Genomic DNA, 20,823 nt, shown 5'->3' with positions numbered 1-20,823 from the left:
TACGTGATGGCATGAACTAAAATTGTCTCTGTCTCATGGTTTTTTTTCCCTCCTAAATTGCATTTGGAAGTCAGGGAGGTTTCATTTGAACACCCTGTATGTTGAATAAACATCTTGTTTCTGGAGTGTCATTGGTATAGATTTTGTTGGAGACGAGTGAAAAGCTTTCTTAAAATCTATCAAAGCCACACGAAGTGGTAATTCGTGCTCATTACTCTATATTTTCACTCACAACTTTGAAATAGTCCATTGTGCTGTAGCTACTTTGGAAGCAAGCTTGTTCATTTCTTTTATACGGTATATGATAACCACAGTGGATACCATTCACAATATAAACCCTGTAATACCCTCACATGTATTAATTAGAAAAATGTTAGCTACTTCAGGCATTATTATTGTTATCTGCCAATGTGACAGTTTTTCATAAAATCACAACATATTTCCTATTCCATAATTCCTGAAAACTATTTATTTGTGCTATATGAGATTTGAGTTTTCAATGACTATACCCAATTTGATTCAAACTAAAAATTTTAAAATAACAAAACAACATTGTTCTCTGTGTGGCAAAAACACATTTATAGGGGTCTGCGTAGCAAACTGCTTAAACATTCCCACACTTCCATGCACACACAGGAATGCATCAAAAAATGAAACAGGAAAACACTCTAGCACTGTTAAAAATTGTGAAACTTTGATCGTATAATCAGATTTTACTATTAATATAAGGTTTGTTAAATAAGTACCTGATCTTCTACCCCCTCCACCCCCCCCCTCCCTTTTTTTTTTTGCGAACGCTGATGGATTTGAATCTAGTGCACTTGCGTGAGCCAACTTTGAGCCTTCGTGCTCACGTGTGACTTTTTTCCCACCTGGCCATAGTGTCAGTTGCCGTCAAGCAGCAGTTGAGCGAAGTGCAGCAGAGTCCCACTAATCTGAACCCCAGTAATCCGAATGTTAGGTTAATCCAAACATGAAAAATGTTAGTCCAAGTATGTAAAACTGTGCAGTAAACTGCTGTACATACACACTATTTTAATTTACACTTTACAGTAATCATGTATTAGAAAAATTGGCAAGAAAACGTTAGGTTTAAGCAATGCATAACAATGAAAGAAAAGCTGTCAAACATACTAAAATACAGTGGACATTTTATCCCTACTTTTTAGATGGCAGACACTGAGTCATTGTTTAGTGGCGTGATGAAGACAGTCTGTTACACGACGCATAGTAGCGCCATCACCTCGTATACATCAGATCAGCAGGCTGTAGCTCCAAATAACGCAGTGCGAAGTCAAGGGCTTCTGCTTTGTCACTGTGTGGCACCAGCTCTCCTTTGTCGCTTTCAGGCTCATTATCACTTCCATCACAGCAGTCCACTTCTTCCTGGTCTTGAGTCACAGCAGCAACTAAATCAGCGTCAGTAAGGTTCTCCCCACGTGCCACATCCGCTGCCATCCACTCATCTATGTCTTCTTCACTAGCTTCTTCACATCCAGGGATTGTCTGTATCATTTGTGGTAGATTTTCCTCTTCATTGTCAACTAGGTTGTCCTGAAAGTCAAGAGATGTCCACAGTTTTCTCCATGATTTTCTCAGAGTAGTTTCTGAAATATTCTGCCATGCCTCAGCAGCCCAATAAACAACATCCTTCACATTGGTCTTTTTTATTTTGTCCACTAAAGGAATGCTATCATATTGGATCAGCATTCTTAAAAATTGTTTTCTGTAAATCAGTTTTACTGTTTGCAGTTCGCCCTGCTCCATCGGCTGTAGAAGTGGTGTAGCATTCAGCGGCAAAAACTTCGCCACAGTTTCTCCATCACATAATTCCTCAGTGCTAGGGTGAGATGGCGCCATATCAATCAAAAGTATTGCACAGCGAGACAAATGGTTTTCCTTAGAAAACCGTAGAACAGAGGGAACAAACAGACAGTGAAACCATTCTTTGAACAGCTTATCACCCATCCATGCTTTTTTCTGGTTGCGATAATATACGAGCAGGGACTTCATGTTGCAGATTTTAAAATCTCTGGGCCTAGCAGATTTGCCGATCAGCATTAAAGGCAGCTTGTGATTACCAGCAACGTTGCTGCGCACTAATAAAGTCACACGATCTTTGCACATTTTAAAACCAGGAGCGTGGTTGTCTGCTTTTGATGCCAGGCTTTTTGTTGGCGATGCCCTAAAATTAAGGCCAGTCTCGTCAGCGTTATAAATTTGTTGGGGAGAATACTTTCTCTCTCTTATCATTTTTTCAAACTCACCCAAGTATTCCTTTGCTGCATCATGGTCAGAAGAAAGCTTCTCTCCAGTAATTGTTAGCTGACGGATTCCATGATATTTGTTGAATCTGTCCAACCAACTCGTACTCGCACTAAAAGACTCAACACCATTCATTAACTTGTTCAGGTAAACAGCCTTCTCCTGAACCAGTGCTCCACTCAAAGGAGTTCCCCTTTCTCTTTCCTGCATAAACCAAAGGAAAAGAGCTCCATCCACTTTATTGTACTGGGACTGTTTCAAAGTCTGCCGAATTTTGAGTGTTTTTCCCGAAGACGTTGCACAGGACTGTTCAAGCTTCACTCTGTTCATCTTCCAATCACAAATGGTTGCTTTACCAACACCCAGTTCCACTGCCAGTTTAGATACATTCTCACCATTGTCTGCTTCAAAGAATTCAGTTTTTCTTTGAGAGTTAACATTGTATGTTTCCATTTACTCATGACGAAAATACATACGCCACTACACCTGAACGAATACAGTACAACTGTTTCGCGTGCCAGTGATCGATAACTAACGTAACCAAGCACTTTGCGAACCAACTGGCAGTGCACTGTCCTTACAAAGGTCACAGCAATGCACAAAAACAAGGGCAGGGGGTGAGAGAGAGTCATTGTTCCCACACTTGTTCCCGTTTGTTACCATGGTGTACCTACTTATCTGCTTGGTATACTTCATTCTAGAAACTCGCTACCATAATTTTGGCTAATCGGAACAAATAAGCAATAAGTGCTTGTAAATTAGGGGCATATGTATCATTATATGTTAAAAAAGCAGGCTAGTACAAAATCAGAATGTGTCTTGATGTGATGGTAAGAAATATTGTATTTCCATCATACTATGAGATTGTAAAATCGTTTATATTGTGATATCATTTGGAAACTGATGTGATGTGTGCTCCTAGAAAAATATGGCACCTCTTCTGTTATACAGTCACAATCATGAGTATCTTTGAGAGACAATTGGCTGGAATTGCAATTGTGAACAGGAATTCTTTCTGATTGGATTTGTGAATAAGTACAAGCTCATTACTTCCATGATTTTCTCAACCATTGTGCATGAAATGCATCACTAGCTATATAAAAATGAGGAAATTAATAATAGGAAGGAGTTCTTTTCAAACCGTGAATTACTTCTTTGAAGTAACTAGGAGCTGCGCTGTTGGTATATGGGAATGAAGTTGCATGATCTGTTATATTGGAGAAGCAAATGTCATCTTGGTAATAAATGCAAAGACGTGGATAAGAAGATATGAAGAGGATGGTGAAAAAGGTCTTCATACTCGCAACAAAGTGAGAAGACCTAAAGTAATTGCTAGGAATCAATATTGAGTGTCATTGTCAAGAATCCATTTATGTCAATGTCAGCTACAGAAATGAGCAGAAGCCTAGATATAAGCAAGACAACTGTCCACAACCTCCTACATGCAGCTGGTTTCGATTATGGAGGTGCAAGAAAATGAAGCAGTACATATTACTATTGAGAATCGTGCATAGCATTCTGTTTCCAGTACCACCCAGATTGCAACGACTTCTGGGAGCTCATGGTATGGTCCAGTAAAAACGTTTTTTTTGTTCAGATGAGGCTGGCAGACTATCTTTTTAGAGACTTGGTAACACTTTGCAACTCTCAAATCAAATTACTGCTTCTCATTCTTCCTTTGCACTTGAAAATTCCTGCCATCATTGATACAGATTTTTTCTCTTTTAAAACTGTTTTGTATATGTCATAACATGTTCCATAACCATGTGTCACAGGCAAAGTGATCCACTGGACTAAAAAGAAATGAATGACAAGAAAGCACTGTTGTAATAAAATTTTTTAATATACTCACTTTTTTCAATTTTTATGCTGATTATTTCAAATTTAGAATTGGACAGTATTTTGTATTTGCAGCTTAATTTTTAGAGCTGTATACTAGGAGCATATTTTCTTTTTCCAGGTAATGACACAAATTCCTAACTGTAATAGTCAAGAGCTCCAAAAGCTTGATGATAAAATAGCTGCTGGCAACCAGAAGGCCAAAAAAGAAGTATTCAAGAAGATCACTAAGCAGGTAAATACATAATTCTGTTACATTACTATCTTAATCTACTACTGGCTCACTGTAATAAAATGTCCACAGCTCATTGTATTGTGATTAGCATCATTGTGTCTAGATCGCAGGGTCCTAGCTTCGATTCTCAGCCAGGTTGAGAGTTTCTTCGCTTGGGGACTGAATGTTTGCATTGTCCTAATCATTTCATTTCATCTTTGTCAGTGCGCAAGTCACTGATGTTGCATCAAATAGAAAGACTTGCACTAGGCAGCCAAACAACCTCCGACGGGGCCTCTTTTCCAATAATGCCATACGATCATTTCATTTGTAATAGAATGTTCCACGAGAGTAAAAACTTAATAGAACTCTAAAGAGTAAAAACTTAATAGAACTCTAAAGAAAAACTGAACTTAATAATGAAGAGCTAAGAGCTCGGGCCATGTATGTTAAACATGGGAGATGAAGACACATACCTGGAAAAGTCTTCATGCTTTTCTTATAAAATTGTGCCTCATAAGACTCTGAAGAAGCTAAGCATGCTTCTTACCTCATGGTTTTGTGGCACCTGCAGTTTGACAGGAAACATGCCTGACAGACTAATAGGCTGAATTACATGTAAGTATCTGTCTGTCTATGTACAGCAAGTAGTATGAAGACATGCTGGTAGGAGATATGCATCTCCATACAGAGTACAAGGAAATCTGTAATTCCTTTTCAGTATGTAACTCCACAAGGCAGTATAAAAGAAGTGTATGGCTGTAAGTAAATGCCTCCATAGGCTAGTGATTACTATTTCTAGATAGAGATGCAAAAGTCACATCTTTAACTCCCATTGTTCTCAGAATTTAATACGTGTAGAACTCACTGCCTTGGTCACAACATTGACTAAGTTCTACAGTTTACTTAGACATCAAAGTCACAGGCCAGCAATATGCCACTGCCACAGTCGCCAAATTTTGCTCCTCTCTAGGTACCTCCCACCTCCTGACAGCCCCATACCATCTGTTGCGGGTTGATATTTGTAATTATAGACACTCTGGAAATATTGATTATCCTTGAATTAATGTTTTATATTCCATGATGTACATTCCTTGGAGAGAAATAAATTAATGTTGTATTGGAATCACGGCTTACTTCATGCTGTAGGAAACAAGAGACGACATCGGACCGCATCTCAAGCTAAGTTCACTCCAATATAATATGATCGCATGAACTGGTTGCTTCAAAACAATTTTTGCCGCCTTGTATTGCAAGCCTGAAACTTGCACTCAGAGTAGCTAGTTTTGTTAAAAGGTTTTCGTTCACATACGTTTGCGCTTACGCTGCTTGTTAAACGTTTCAGCTATTCACAAGCGCACTCGTAAACAATCTTACAACAGCCGTCTTTAGTAAGACATAATGCAGGACGAATCAGAGATACAGTTAGCAAACTTAAAAAGAAAGCGAACTAGGGAGAGGACTAATGCTACGCGGTTTTGTGCGGCTGTTGATGCTGTTACCACAGAAAGCCTGTTTGATGATTTTGAACATTACAGAGAACGTCTTCAAGAAACTCTAGAGAAGCTCATTTCATTAGATGACGCTATTCATAATTTTCTCTCTGGTGATGAATACAATGTAGATGTGCTGAGCTATGAGGAATATATAGACAAAGTCAAACGCGCTATGGAGAAGCCTACAAAAGCAATTGATTACAAGCTTTCAGCCACAACGTCACAGATGAATATCACGTCACCACCAGTGCTCACACAACCAACTGTATTCCACTCTGTCAAGCTACCAGCAGTTAAGCGTGAGTCATTTTGTGGAGATGTCAAAATGTGGTCCCGCTTCTGGGAACAATTTGAATCGACCGTTGATAAAGACCCATCCCTTTCTACAGTAAACAAACATGTTTTCCTACGAGGGTATCTGTCAGGCAAACCGAAGTTGCTAGTACATGGAATACCTATAACGGCTAACACGTATGAAGAAACAAAGAAAATTTTATTGAATAGATACGGAGATAGCAATCACATTATACAGGCGCACCTCGATTATTTGGATGCGCTAAAGCCTGTACAGTCAGCGACACCTGAAACGCTGAACAGTGCATTCCTGGAACGTAACCGTCGTATTCAAGCACTGTGTGCCTTAGGAGAAGACGTTGTGGCATATGGTAAAATTCTCATTCCAAAAATTCTGCGTCCATGTCCCGATGAAATGTGGCAGAAATGGGTCATTCATACTAGAAGAACTGAAGTAGCAGAAGGAGACGTACTGAAACTACTTAACTTTTTGGGAGAAGTAGTTCGTGGTGCTCTCACTGCACAAAAAATTCGTACAGAATATCAGTCATCTCCTAGCTTCACGCCCACTGCAGCAGCGCCTCACATAAATTCAAAGCAAGCAAAAAATCCGCGTAAGATTAAACGAGAAGTACCGGTACAACCATATTGCGTATTTTGCTAAGCTCGCTCTCATTTGGCCCAAGACTGCAACATAGTAACTGATAGCCAACAATGTATCGATAAACTAAAGCAAGATAATCGCTGTTTTATATGTCTAAACCGAGGTCATCATGCTAGAAACTGCAGTAAGAAGGGAAGGTCTCGTGTCCTAAGTGCAAGAAAAGTCATCACAAAGCTGTCTGTACTGACATTGCTGCCTCTTCTTCATCTTCTCAGCAAATTAGCTCTACATCTGTAGGGAGAATCGACGTAAGTTCAGCAGGTTTTACTTATCTTCAGACAGCTCGAGTTTGGGCCAGTGGACCCGCAGGATTAAGCAAACTTACTCGCTGCATTCTGGATAGCGGTAGTCAGTCAAGCTTCATTTCCTAGTTCCTGATTGATGACCTAAGAAAACTTGTACACACACGGGCACTTCAGTTTGCAGACCTAAGGGATGGTACAGAAGATCTTCCCATCGAGATTCTTATCGGAGCAGATTACTATTGGAAAATCATTAAAGAGTCCCCTCCGATTCGACTAACGTCATCAGTTGTTCTGGTACCTTCAATTCTAGGTTGGATTCTTAGTGGAAGCAAATCAAGCACCACGGCTAACCTTGTGACGGCAAACTACACCAGTTTAGAGACAGTGACAACAACAGACGATATTTTATGACGTTTATGGGATTTAGAAACAATGGCAATCACAGAAGATGAAACAACAACTCTGAATCAGAAGGAATTGGCGTTATTGCAAGATTTCTCAAAATCCTACTGAATCGAAGACAAAAGAAGGGTGGTGTCTTTACCCAGAAAACCCAACGTTATGTTATATAATAATCTTCAGCAAGCAGAGAAGAGATTTGCTTCACTGGAGAAAAAATTTACGGAGGACAAGAAACTGAAACAAATTTACGAGGCGCAAATGATAGAACACATCAAGAAGAAACATGTGGAAGTCACCCCTTCTGGACAGAAATTGCGTGACACATTTTATCTGCCACATCATGCAATAAAGAAAGAAAAGTTAGGTGTCATCGAATGGAGGATTGTATTTGATGGTTCGTCACTCCACCAGAATGCACGTTCATTGAATGACTCTTTAGAAATAGGTCCTAATTTACTTCCTGACATTCATTCAATACTACTGAGATATCGTCTACATCAAGTAGCCTTAATTGCCGATATCAAACAAGCATTTCTACAGTTAGTTCTTCACAGGAAAGATAGAGATCTCACTAGGTTTTTTTGGTACAAAGTAATCGTAGATCAACAAGGAAACTATATTACAACTGACGAAAGGATTACATACCACTTCACCCGGCTACCTTTCGGACTTACCTGCAGTCCGTTTCTTCTTGCAGCGACACTGAAAGAACTTATTGTAATTCACAAAACGAATTTTCCGCAAGCTGCTTTACTTGTTGAAGATAATTTCATGCCACGCACTTGGAGCTGGAGGAGCTCTGGCAGGCTCTCATGGCAAGCAAGACGCACAAGTACCTCACCCAGCAAGCCATCACTTGGAAATTCATCGCCCCACACACGCATTGGTGGGGAGGATTCTGGGAACGGATGGTGGGATCTGTCAAACGCTGCCTGAGAAAAGTTTTAGAACGGTCACAGTTGGACGAAGAAGGTCTCAACACAATCGTGGTCAGCATAGAAGCAGCACTAAACTCTAGACCAATTATGCAAGGGGGAGAGGAATCCGAGCCACTGAAGCCCGCACATTTCCTTGTAGGTGATCGACTCACAACACTACCTACTGGTCCAGAATCACCAGTTAGAAACGACTTGTCCAAGGAATTTCAACGGCTGCAGAAGATGGTAAAACACTTCTGGAACAGGTGGAAGAAAGAATATGTGATCCTGCTCAAAAACTTCCATGAAACTCATCAACCAAGGCCAGGTTCAGGAAGACTCCAGCTGGGTGATGTCGTTCTTCTACAAGAGGATGTTCGTCCATGACACATGTGGAGGAAGGTGCGGATAGAAGATCTTCATGAAGGAAGAGATGGGAAAATACGAACTGTAACCTTACGAACTTCAGAAGGATCCATAATCTCACGTCCCGTTCAACTGGTCATTCCTCTAGAAGTTGACTAGAGTGGGGAGGGTGTTGCGGGTTGATATTTGTAATTATAGACACTCTGGAAATATTGATTATCCTTGAATTAATGTTTTATATTCCATGATGTACGTTCCTTGGAGAGAAATAAATTAATGTTGTATTGGAATCACGGTGTTGTGTGTCCGTAATACCATCCATAGGCAAATGGAAAACCAGGAAAATTTTAAGGACCTTCCAGTCTCAGATGGAAAAAGCATTACAGTACACCCCTTGTAACAAATTGGTGTCCTCAGAATTGAATTCTTTCATGGCAACCAGGGATGGAGGAGCCATCATATCACCTTCACCTCAGACCGCTGCTGCAAACACTGTTGACATCATAAATCTTCTGAGCAGCAATAGCCGCCACCAACTCTACAATAGCCAAAAGCCAGTGTAGCACCACAGCGTCTGCAACGGTGGGAATAAACATCTGTTACCCGTCAGCCCTGGGGACACTGGCATCTGACTGCTAACCCCAGCCTGTGTTCCAGTGGGTAGTTAGAGATTTAGGTGGAACTATTGCTTTAGGGAGACCTTGTGTCTGATTAATGCTAGACAGTGCCTTAGCTGTCTACTCTGTTGTCATTGATTATAATTTGCACACACAGTGAGTGACTCCACCACAATTGACTACATTGTATTGAGAAATGAGCTTGCAAAGTCTACATGCAAACTATCGCATTTGTATGTCGCCATGAGGAGAATACTTGATGTGGAACTGGTTGCTACGCTGAACACTCCTGGGTCCACTTTAGGAAAGGAATCCCTGTGTATTTCTGGCTAATAAATATGGCATCATATCATCATTACAGAAACTCCAGATTTCCACTATGCTGCAGTAAAAAAGTGCTTTGTAACAGTGTGTGGGACAAATCACTATATGATGCATGTCATTCTCTGTTGCTATTAGGAGGTTCCCTTATGTGACTGACAACAGCTGATTAAGTGAAAAATAAGCTTTGCATGTTGTATCTGTATGAGAGGACTAGCACTGAGGCCAGCCATTTTTCACCCAAGAAAGGACCTCCCGTAATCTCAGATCTTCTGTTCCTGCTTGTCATGCTTGAGGTGCTCCATAGAAGGTGAGACAACACATTGGTTTGATGATCTACATCTACATACTGCAAACTATTCTGAAGTGTATGGTAGAGGCAACTTCCCATAGTACAGATATTCGGGCTTCTGTTAATTCCATTTGCACACAGGGCGTTAGGTGTGTAAGTACAGATATTGTGATAATTGGTACCTTAATATGCACCCACTTCATTGTCAGTTGCTTTTTCTCTGCATCTAACAGTCTTCTCACAAATACATAAAATAGATAGATCTGTAACAACACTGAGGCACTGCCATACAGATATTTACAGAATTGCATTACATTATTGGTTGAGCACAGGTTTCTTGTTGCAAAAGATTGCATTGTGAGCATGCTGTTTTGGAGAGGCTGTTCTCTCTTTCCATCTCCAGGTGCAGTGATGGTGTGTCACAGTCCATTTCGACATACAAATAAATCTCGCAGTAGCTGCCCCACAACCATTTAACAGCAGCCTGGCCAATTGTTTTTGTAGCTGGCAACTCATGTCCACCATCCACCTCTGTGCTATGTGATGCTGACTGCTGCCTCTCCTGTTTTATTGCTTCAAAACCTGGTCGTGTAGCATAGCTTATAGCAAAACACTTACTTCCATTACCAAGATTTGTTGTCGCTCACATCCCAGTTGCATGTAATGTAATCTTGTCCTCATAATCCCTGTGAGAGCAAAACATGGATGGTTTTAATAATTCCTAGGTTTGTTGACAGATGTGAAAATTACCGAACTATCAGTTTAATAAGTCACAGCTGCAAAATACTAACGCGAATTCTTTACAGACGAATGAAAAAACTGATAGAAGCCGACCTCAGGGAAGATCAGTTTGGATTCCGTAGAAATGTTGGAACACGTGAGGCAATGCTGACCCTACGACTTATCTTAGAAGAAAGATTAAGGAAACGCAAACCTACGTTTCTAGCATTTGTAGACGTAGAGAAAGCTTTTCACAATGTTGATTGAAATACTCTCTTTCAAATTCTGAAGGTGGCAGGGGTAAAATACAGGGAGCGAAAGGCTATTTACAATTTGTACAGAAACCAGATGGCAGTTATAAGAGTTGATGGGTATGAAAGGGAACCGGTGGTTGGGAAGGGAGTGAGACAGGGTTGTAGCCTATCCCCGGTGTTATTCAATCTGTATATTGAGCAAGCAATAAAGGAAACAAAAGAAAAATTCGAAGTAGGTATTAAAATCCATGGAGAAGAAATAAAAACTTAAAGGTTCGCTGATGAAATTGTAATTCTGTCAGAGACAGCAAAGGTCTTGGAAGAGCAGTTGAACGGAATGGACAGTGTCTTGAAAGGAGGGTATAAGACGAACATCTACAAAAGCAAAACAAGGATAATGGAATGTAGTCGAATTAAGTTGGGTGATGCTGAGGGAATTAGATTAGGAAATGAGACACTTAAAGTAGTAAAGGAGTTTTGCTATTTGGGGAGCAAAATAACTGATGATGGTCGAAGTAGAGAGGATATAAAATGTAGACTGGCAATGGCAAGGAAAGCGTTTCTGAAGAAGAGAAATTTGTTAACATCGAGTATAGATTTAAGTGTCAGGAAGTCGTTTCTGAAAGTATTTGTATGGAGTGTAGCCATGTATGGAAGTGAAACGTGGACAATAAATAGTTTAGACAAGAAGAGAATATAAGCTTTCAAAATGTGGAGCTACAGAAGAATGCTGAAGATTAGATGGGTAGATCACATAACTAATGAGGAGGTGTTGAATAGAATTGGGGAGAAGAGGAGTTTGTGGCACAACTTGACTAGAAGAAGTGATTGGTTGGTAGGACATGTTATGAGACATCAAGGGATCACCAATTTAGTATTGGAGGGCAGCGTGGAGGGTAAAAATCGTAGAGGGAGACCAAGAGATGAATACACTAAGCAGATTCAGAAGGGTGTAGGCTGCAGTAGGTAGTGGGAGATGAAGAAGCTTGCACAGGATAGAGTAGCATGGAGAGGTGCATCAAACAAGTCTCAGGACTGAAGACCACAACAACAACAACAAAGGTTTGTCACATAGTTCTAGTTCTTGAAGCTTTGTAAGTAGTCTTTCATAGGATAGTGCCTGTCTTCAGACCTCTATCAGTTCAGTTTCTTCAGCATTTCCATGAAATTTCCCATAGTTTAAACAAACTTGTGACCATTTGTGCTGCTCACATTGTATATTGTTCAGTATCCTCTGTTTTTCATATTTGATACAGGTCCCACAACATTTGTTGCATGAATGTTTTGTAACGAGTCTCATTCATAGACTTATTGCATTTTCTTAGTACCCTAACAATGATCTGAAATCTGCCAACTGCTCTACTTGAGACTGAGTCTGTGTGGTTGTTACATTTCATATACTTACAAACTATTACACACAGGCACTTGTTTGAGTTGACAAATTACGGTTGTGACTTGTTGATATTGTAGTCTTTCATAGATAATCACTTCATCTGCAAAAAGATTATAGTAACTTTTAATATTGTCTGCAGGATCATTAATATATAACATGGGCATTGAGATTTCCAAAACAATTTACCAAGATAACACGCTGCATCCTCCTTAGCCAAAAATCGTCAGTCCAGTCACAAATTTCATTTGACACCCTCATATGACAGTATTCTTGAAAAGAAGTGTAGGTGTGATATTGAATCTATATCTGATTGCCTTGACCCAAAACAGTTCAGGATGTCACATGATAAAAGCACAAGTTGAATTTCATATGATTTAGACTATGGCCAGCTGTCTTGTACTGAATTGTATACGAATAATAATTGAGTAATGGCACCTATATCTGTAGCCTTTCAGCCATTTTACCTGGCAAAGAAGACATATGGTTGATATGTGCAAGTAGAGGTTTGTTGTCTGTTATCTCATGTAAGTATACATGGAATTCATGTGTACTATGTATGTGCTACTACCTGCTTTACAGTTTGTGAGTAGTTACTTGGACCAGGTCTAATGTTGTCGAAATATACGCATTAAAGTTCTCTCCTCCATTTTGGTCCTTATGTAACAGAACTGCACAGTATCATAATTGAATACGTCTGTTGGCAGGACAGGGGTTTCCCTGGGGAATATGTGAAGAGACAAGGAGCTGAGTGAAGCTCCTGTTTCAGGCTGCTGAATGCTTAGTCAAACTGCAAACAACATGAAAGTTACAAACTACTTCTGCAATGTGTTTAATGGATTGATAATCCAGGCCACATTAAAAATAAAGAGACTATAATAATTAACCTTTCCCAATAAGGTCTTTAAGATCCTGAGAACATGACATCTCATCTGTTACTTTCACATCCTGATCCTTTGCAAGTGTTCCATTTTTTTCGTAACGAACCCTGGGTAATGGACTGATTCTTGGAACTATAGACACCTTTGATCTTGCACGTCAACTAAGCTTGTAACAACTTACATTCTCAGTATGCTCTTGCATATTTTTAGAATTTCAATCTATAAGGATCTTTGTTGTTATTATGTTAAAGTGTGGAAAAACATGTGAAACACAAGGCAGTATTGATCCTACCAGTTATCTTAAAAGATATAGTTAAGAAAGGCGTATCTATGTTTATAACATTTGTACATTAAGAAAGAACATTTGCTATATTTGTTATATGGGGCAGACTATTCAAAATTCCAAAGGTAGCAAATAAAATACATGGAGCAAAAAGAAACCTGACTGGAGTTATAAGAGATTGAAGGGCATGAAAGGGAAGCAGTCTTTGGTAAGGGAGTGGGCCAGGGTTGTAGCCTATTCTCGATATTATTTAATCTGTAAACAGAGTAATCAGTAAAGGAACCAAAGAAGAAATTTGGAAAAGAAATTAAAAGTTTGTGGTAGTTATGCAAAGGCTTGCCCAGTTCGGACTAGTGTGGAGAGCTGCACCAAACCAGTCTTTGGACTGAAGACCACAACATAATATGTTAACAATCGAAGCAGATATTCTGCTTGTGTCACAGATGATGAATGAAAATTGAGGACAGATGAAACAACTCTTGTTTAGGATTTCGAGAGTATGTTTCTAACAAGTAACAATAGGTTTTGATTTTTTTACTGTTAAATAAAGTACAACACTATTGATTCCTCTTGAAATGCTTTATGAGGTTCTCAAGTAACTGGCTGTTTTGTCAAGGGAGAAAGAATTGTGTTCTTATTGTACAGAGTGGCGCACAGTTAAAAGTTGCCCGCCTCCCCTTTGAATGCGAATGCAATATTTTGACATCTGAAATAAGAGTAAACAGCTACAACAATGCAGTAATTGATTGTTAGAATTCTTCTGTCAGCATTTCAGTATATTTTGTCAGTGAAGTTAGAATTAGTTTTTGCGGTCTGCAAAATGAGTTTCTTGATAGTAGAAGTAATTGAAATTTTGGAAGATTACGCGAAAGCAGGTTTGGTGTAGGACACTCGCGAAAGTTTTGGAGGTCAAGAATCCAGATAGAGGACTACCAGCAAAGAGAACAAAATGTGGTGCATCTACGGATCTGTGAAAAATGCAAAATGACAAAGAATTCCTTCAGCGACCAGAAGTTATTGCAGACATTCGTTAAACATTTATTCAGAGCCCAAAGAAGTGTACACATAAGATGGCCCAACAGGCACATGTAGGTAGGAGGGTGTTACCAGCGGATATTGAAAAGTCTTAATTTGAAGCCATATCATGTGATGGTCATGCAACAATTATGGGAACATGGCAATCAGAAATGTTTAGATTACTGCATGTGTCTCTTGAATAACATCAGCACTGGTTTGTTAGACCCTTCCCATTACATCATTAATGATGAAGCATGGTTTCATCTTTCCAGTCATATGAATTCACAGAACAGGAGGCACTGGGAAACAGTAAATCCTAACAGTGTGTGTCAGTAACCACTTCATGATTAAAAATCGGTGTTTGTGCAGTGTAACAGGAATGCACATCACTGGACTGATATTTTTTGATACTACCCTCAACATGGTTGCATATATGGAAATTTTTGATACATTTTGTGCCCAACACACTGAAACACTGAATATGAAAGACAATACACCTGCTTCCACCAGAAGGGGTAATGTGTCACACCGCTAAGGTATCCCTGGAATGAGTCCCTGATGTCTTCACTGAGGAATGAACTGCCAGGAAATACTTATGGCCACCACATTTGGCAGATCTAACAACATGTGACTTTTTCCTGTGGGGACACTTGAAGAACAAGGTCTATAAAACAAATTCACACACAACACAGAAACTGAAAGACAACATTAGCTGTGAAGTTGCCACCTTCGATATCTGAACTTTATGCTGGGTGTATCTGATTTAGACGTTCACGACTGTTTATTGATGTTACAGAGGTTCATTTTAAACATCTATAAAGGTATTTTTTAGTGCAAATAAATAAATGGTAAGTCCATTTCAGCTCTTCATTTCTGTAATTTCAAGCTCTCTTTGTTCCTGCAATTTCATTGCATTTCCTTTATACTTGCACTGGCTAGTTTTATCTGCACCACGCTGTACTTACTAGGGAAAATATTGGAATATCCCCACCCCCTTTCTTTAAGGGAAGGTTGCAGACAAAGAATCAGAATTTTTTTACATTTTATACAACAAGTCTTACAATATTCTTCACTCTTCCCTGCACAAAATGCCATACAACTTTTGTTTGTGTGACTTTTGGAAGTATTTTAGTTTTATAGTATTAGAATCGTACCTCCAATACTACCTAATTTCAGACATGAAACTTCTTATATGTAGTTCTAAAGCCCGTAAGTATGTAGTTGAATCAAATCTATATGAAAATGTGGAGATAAAGAAGTGGAATGCAATGGACACTTTTAAAAGAGGATAGCCGCACACTTCAGAAAATTAAAACAAACTCTTCACATCACCACACTGTTAGATGCTTAAGCCACTGAGGGGTCAGCTGACTAATAAAACAATAGATCAGCATCACAGATCAGTATTATGAAATGGCCTTCAGGGACGATGGAAATGATTTAGAAAGTATGAAGAAAGCAGTCTTGGCCTCATAATTCAACAAACTCTCCAACTGACTGAAAACCAATACATTCACTATGCCCACCTGGACCTGAATCATGATGTAAATCATGGAAGGCTAAAGTTTCGGGAGTGTATTTGAAATACAAGAACTCTATTCCTGAAACTGTATGGAAGCCATCAAGCAAATTTATAGAAACTTAACTCACCCAGACTTTTCCAAAGTTTTGTGTATGACTTTGTAAAATAGGTCTTCCAAAAGTATCTACATTGGCAGACTCAGAATCTCAATGAGTCTTTCAATAATATTATCTGGACAAGAGTACCTAAAATGTGTTTATAAGGTTAAATGCACTGAAACTGGGAGTTAGTGATGCTTTGTTAACATTTAATAATGGAAACAGGGAGAGAATAAGAATCAGGTCCATCTCAACATCACCCCAGGCTGCCATATGGTAAAGAAGTTGAAATTGTTAGACAAGTCGAAACACAGCATGCAGCCGAGTTCACCACCAAAGAACCAAGGTGAGACAAAAGGAAGAACCTTAAAGAGGAGGGGGGTGGCAAAGAAGACGATGTTATAATGCTGCTGGGTGCTTTTGAGCCTTAATTTAAAAATATGAGTGAGCTTTATCATTTTAAACTTAAAATGCAAATTTTACCAAAATGGCTTTCTTATGTACCTATATATCAAAAACTGCTTGTGATAGCTACATGAAATGTTGTGACCTGCTTTATTATAACATACTGTACGTACTGAAACACAGTCATAATAGTGATTTGATTAGGTATGAATCTAGGACACCTCATATGCCCTGCAAACTCCCCTATGACAATAAACATTGTTATAGAATATTGTTTAGTTGTAATGTAAATAAATGTACTTTAACAAAAGCTTCCTTAACTTTGCAGTACTCGACTCTTATTTTGCGATGTTATTCCTATTACATTTTAATTTGTGTCTTTGTTGTATTGCTGGACTACACTATCACCTTAGGTTTTTCATAAGTGTTTAGTTCTGAAAAATAATATCCCATTGTATGATACAATCTCATAGTGAAGTGTTTTCCTTTGTGCCGTATGCTAGTATGCAGAACAAAGAGAGAAAGAATAAGTAAAGAAAGGAGTAAAATCTACATGTCTCAAGGTTTGTGGAAGCCAACCATCCCATCCAATCAGGGGTGGGATGAAATCTAAAGCAAGAATTTGGGAATTAAGAGTAGTGGGTCTCTAGGAGAAAGGAAAATAAGTGATATAATAGTGAGGGGTAACAAGATACTCTCGAGCTGTCTAATAAATCGGGTAGAGGAACAACATATTGTAAGTAAATGTACAGGATAATTACGGTGTACTGATAAATTTTACTTTATGGACCGTCTACTACACACACACACACACACACACACAAAATCACATTCAATCTTAGGCAATAACAGCTGACAGTCAGCAATACAAACCAAAATATTACATCAAAAAAAGTATTCAGTTCCAGCCTCACCTTTTGCCCCACGCCCAAATTCAGTCATGCAGGACTTGTTAAAAACCTTCTCTCCTTCTCCCGGTCCCTACAGTGGAACGGATTTTTGCCACCAACCCTACCAATCAGACTCAACCAGAGACCAATGTTGAACCTTGCCTAACTCAGTTCACTCCTCTATCCAACCATGATCCACCCCCACTGCCTCCAAACCACCCCCTGTTAACTTTCCAGAATTTCTTAACCTCGAACCTTGCCTCACCATCATTCCCCAAATTCCTCAATGTGCAAATTAACCTTTCATCCGCAGAAAGAACCGCAGTCCTTCTTCTAAAAACTGATCCCGACCTTATAATCCAACCTGCAGACAAAGACTCCACCACCGTTGTTTTGAATTGCAAGGATTACCTGGTGGAAGGACTCCATCAACTGTCAGATACTTCCACCTACAAACCTTGCCACAGTGACCCCATTCCAGTAATCCAGCAGGATCTCCAGTCACTACCCAAAATCCTGAGGCCCATCCCAGAACCTCTATCCAGAGTCCATCTCTTTACTTACCCCTACCACTCCCCGCACTCCCACCTTCTACGTGCTTCCTAAAGTCCATAAACCCAACCAACCAGGATGACCCATTGTGGCCAGTTACTGTGCCACCACTGAGAGAATCTCTGCTCTTGTAGACCAACACCTTCAATCTATTACTTATATAAAAGATATCAACCATTTCCTCCACTGACTCCACAGTTTGTGCCCCTTTACCACACGGTGCCCTGCTCGTCACCTCCCTGTACACTAGCTTTACTAATGCCCATGGCTTTTCTGCTATTGAACACTACCTTTCCAGATGCCCTATGGATTCCAAACCAACAACCTCCTTCCTAGTTGCCATGAACAACTATATCCTCACCCACAATTACTTCTCCTTTGAAGGCATTACCTACAAACAAATTCGGGGTACGGCTATGGGCACCCACATGGCACCATCCCATGCCAACCTATTCATGGGCCATCTAGAAGAATCCTTCCTAAAAACCCAGAATCCTAAACCCCTCACCTGGTTCAAATTCATTGATGACATCTTTGCTGTCTGGATTGAAGGTGAGGACACCCTATCCACATTCCTCCATAACCTCAACAACTTCTCCCCCATTTGCTTCACCTGGTCCTACTCAACCCATCAAGCCACGTTCCTAGATGTCGATCTCCATGTCAGAGGTGGCTACATCAGTACCTCTGTCCATATCAAACCTACTAACCACCAGCAATACCTCCACTTCGACAGTTGCCACCCATTCCATACCAAGAAGTCCCTTCCGTACAGCATAGCCACCCGTGGTCATCGCATCAGCAGTGACGAGCAGTCCCTCTCAAAACATACCGAGGGTCTCACTGAAGCCTTCACTGACCGTAACTATCCTCCCAACCTAGTACAAAAACAAATCTCCTGTGCCTTATCTTTCCAGTCCCCCACCACCTCCCAAAGTCCCACAGTCCGGCCGCAGAGGAGCATTCCCCTGGTAATCCAGTACCATTCGGGACTGGAGCAACTGAATTACATTCTCCGCCAGGGTTTCAATTACCTCTCGTCATGCCCTGAAATGAGAAATGTCCTCCCCACTATTCTTCCCACCCCTCCTACAGTGGTATTCTGCCATCCGCTGAACCTACACAATATAGTCATCCATCCTTACACAGCCCCTGCTCCCAATCCCTTACCTCATGGCTCATACACCTTTAATAGACCTAGGTGCAAGACCTGTCCCATACATTCTCCTACCACCACCTACTTCAGTCCGGTCACTAACATCACCTATCCCATCAAAGGCAGGGCTACCTGTGAAACCAGTCACGTGATTTATAAGCTAAGCTGCAACCACTCTGCTGCGTTCTATGTAGGCATGGCAACCAATAAGCTGTCTGTCCGCATGAATGGCCACTGACAAACTGTGGCCAAAACACAAGTGGACCACCCTGAACTGGACACGCTGCCAAACATGATATACCTCATCTTAGTGACTGCTTCACAGTCTGTGGCATATGGGTCCTTTCCACCAACACCAGCTTTTCTGAATTGCACAGGTGGGAACCTTCCCTGCAATACATCCTACGTTCCCGTAACCCTCCAGGCTTCAACCTTCGTTAGTCACTGTCCTCACCCATCCAGCCCCCTCCCTGTTCCCATTCCAGCCTTTCACAGCTGTCATTTCACTGCCACACCCATTCTTTTAATTTATTTTTATTTCTTTCCTTTCCACTACTTATCCCCCCCCCCCCCCCCCTACTTTCTCTCCTGCCCTCCGTCTAAACCTCAGCACTTCACTGACCACCACCTCCACCATACCCCTCCCCTCCCCACCCCAGCCTCCTCCTTACCACCACCCAGTCGCCACTCTCATCATGCACTGGTGCTGCTGCTTGCAGTATGGTTTCAGCTGTCTGAGACTGCAGATGTGTGTGCAAGTTGCGTTTGCACGTGCGCGTCTGCGTTTGCGTGTGCATGCGTGTGGGTCTATTGCTGACAAAGGCCTTAATGTCCGAAAGTGCGCATGAGTCTATTGCTGACAAAGGCTGTAATTGCTGAAAGCGATAATTGTGTGAATCTTTTTGTTGTGCCTATTGCGACATAGTATCTCCACTATATGGTGAGTGGCAACTTTCCTTCTCTAATATTGTTACATTCCATCCTGGATTTTCCATTGTTTGACCATGAGAGAAGAAAGAGTCTTTCAGGTTGATGCTGCAATATTTTAAAGTTTGCCCTTATGCTATGTTAATTGTAAAACTGTAGGCTATTTTGATTGGAAATTGCAGTCTTTTTAAATTAGAATGACATTTCAGTAGAGATCAGCAGTATTCTGGGAATAAATAGTGTGTGTCCTTTGTACTTTCCATTCATAAGTTCGCTTCGATGATGTTATTTGGTAGCTGTTTGATGATCATCCTTGTTCCATTACATAGTTTTGGCGAATTCAGATTTCTGAGTAGTATGATTGGAGATCCAATTTTAAGTCGACAGCAATGTAATGGCATTCCTGGTACTTGCAAAGTGTTTAGAAATTCTGTAGGGAAGTTCACACCGTCTTCAATGTTTACCATCATGTCGATAAATTTGTATATTCTCTCTTCACTGGGAATTTTCTTTCAAATATTATTTTTGGTTACCAAATTGCTCTTTCAAATAGCCAGTCCAGATTGGTATAGTTGTGAACAATGCTTGGATAAATTTGGTCGATGAGTTCATTTTCAGCAGTGGCTATGTTGCTGTTAATTTTCATGAGCCGGATCGTCTGGCCAATAGGATATGTGTCTTTGCCTATTTGTAAAAATTGTTGAGCAAAATGTGCTGTTGTTTCATCTCTCGTTAGTTCAAATCTCATATTTTTTTTCTTAGTTGCAGTACTGTATGGGTGGCCAGAGATGTGTGG

The 20,823-nt window shown here is 40.3% G+C and overlaps 1 protein-coding gene across 1 annotated transcript in view; it reads left to right on the top strand.

The window, feature by feature from the left end:
• The window catches only part of LOC126253448 (exportin-5), a 209,537-nt gene that overhangs the window by 176,221 nt on the left and 12,493 nt on the right, over window positions 1–20,823 (top strand). Inside the window, exon 17 of the mRNA XM_049954794.1 lies at window positions 4,226–4,339. Within this exon, the coding sequence (XP_049810751.1) occupies window positions 4,226–4,339 (114 nt within the window). The remainder of the gene's footprint in view (window positions 1–4,225; window positions 4,340–20,823) is intronic.

The sequence above is a fragment of the Schistocerca nitens genome, chromosome 4 (genome assembly GCF_023898315.1).
Source record: "Schistocerca nitens isolate TAMUIC-IGC-003100 chromosome 4, iqSchNite1.1, whole genome shotgun sequence".
In the NCBI taxonomy this organism is placed as follows: Eukaryota; Metazoa; Arthropoda; class Insecta; order Orthoptera; family Acrididae; genus Schistocerca; species Schistocerca nitens.
The sequence above is the reverse complement of the archived record's forward strand: the minus strand, read 5'-3'. Positions and strand labels throughout refer to the sequence as shown.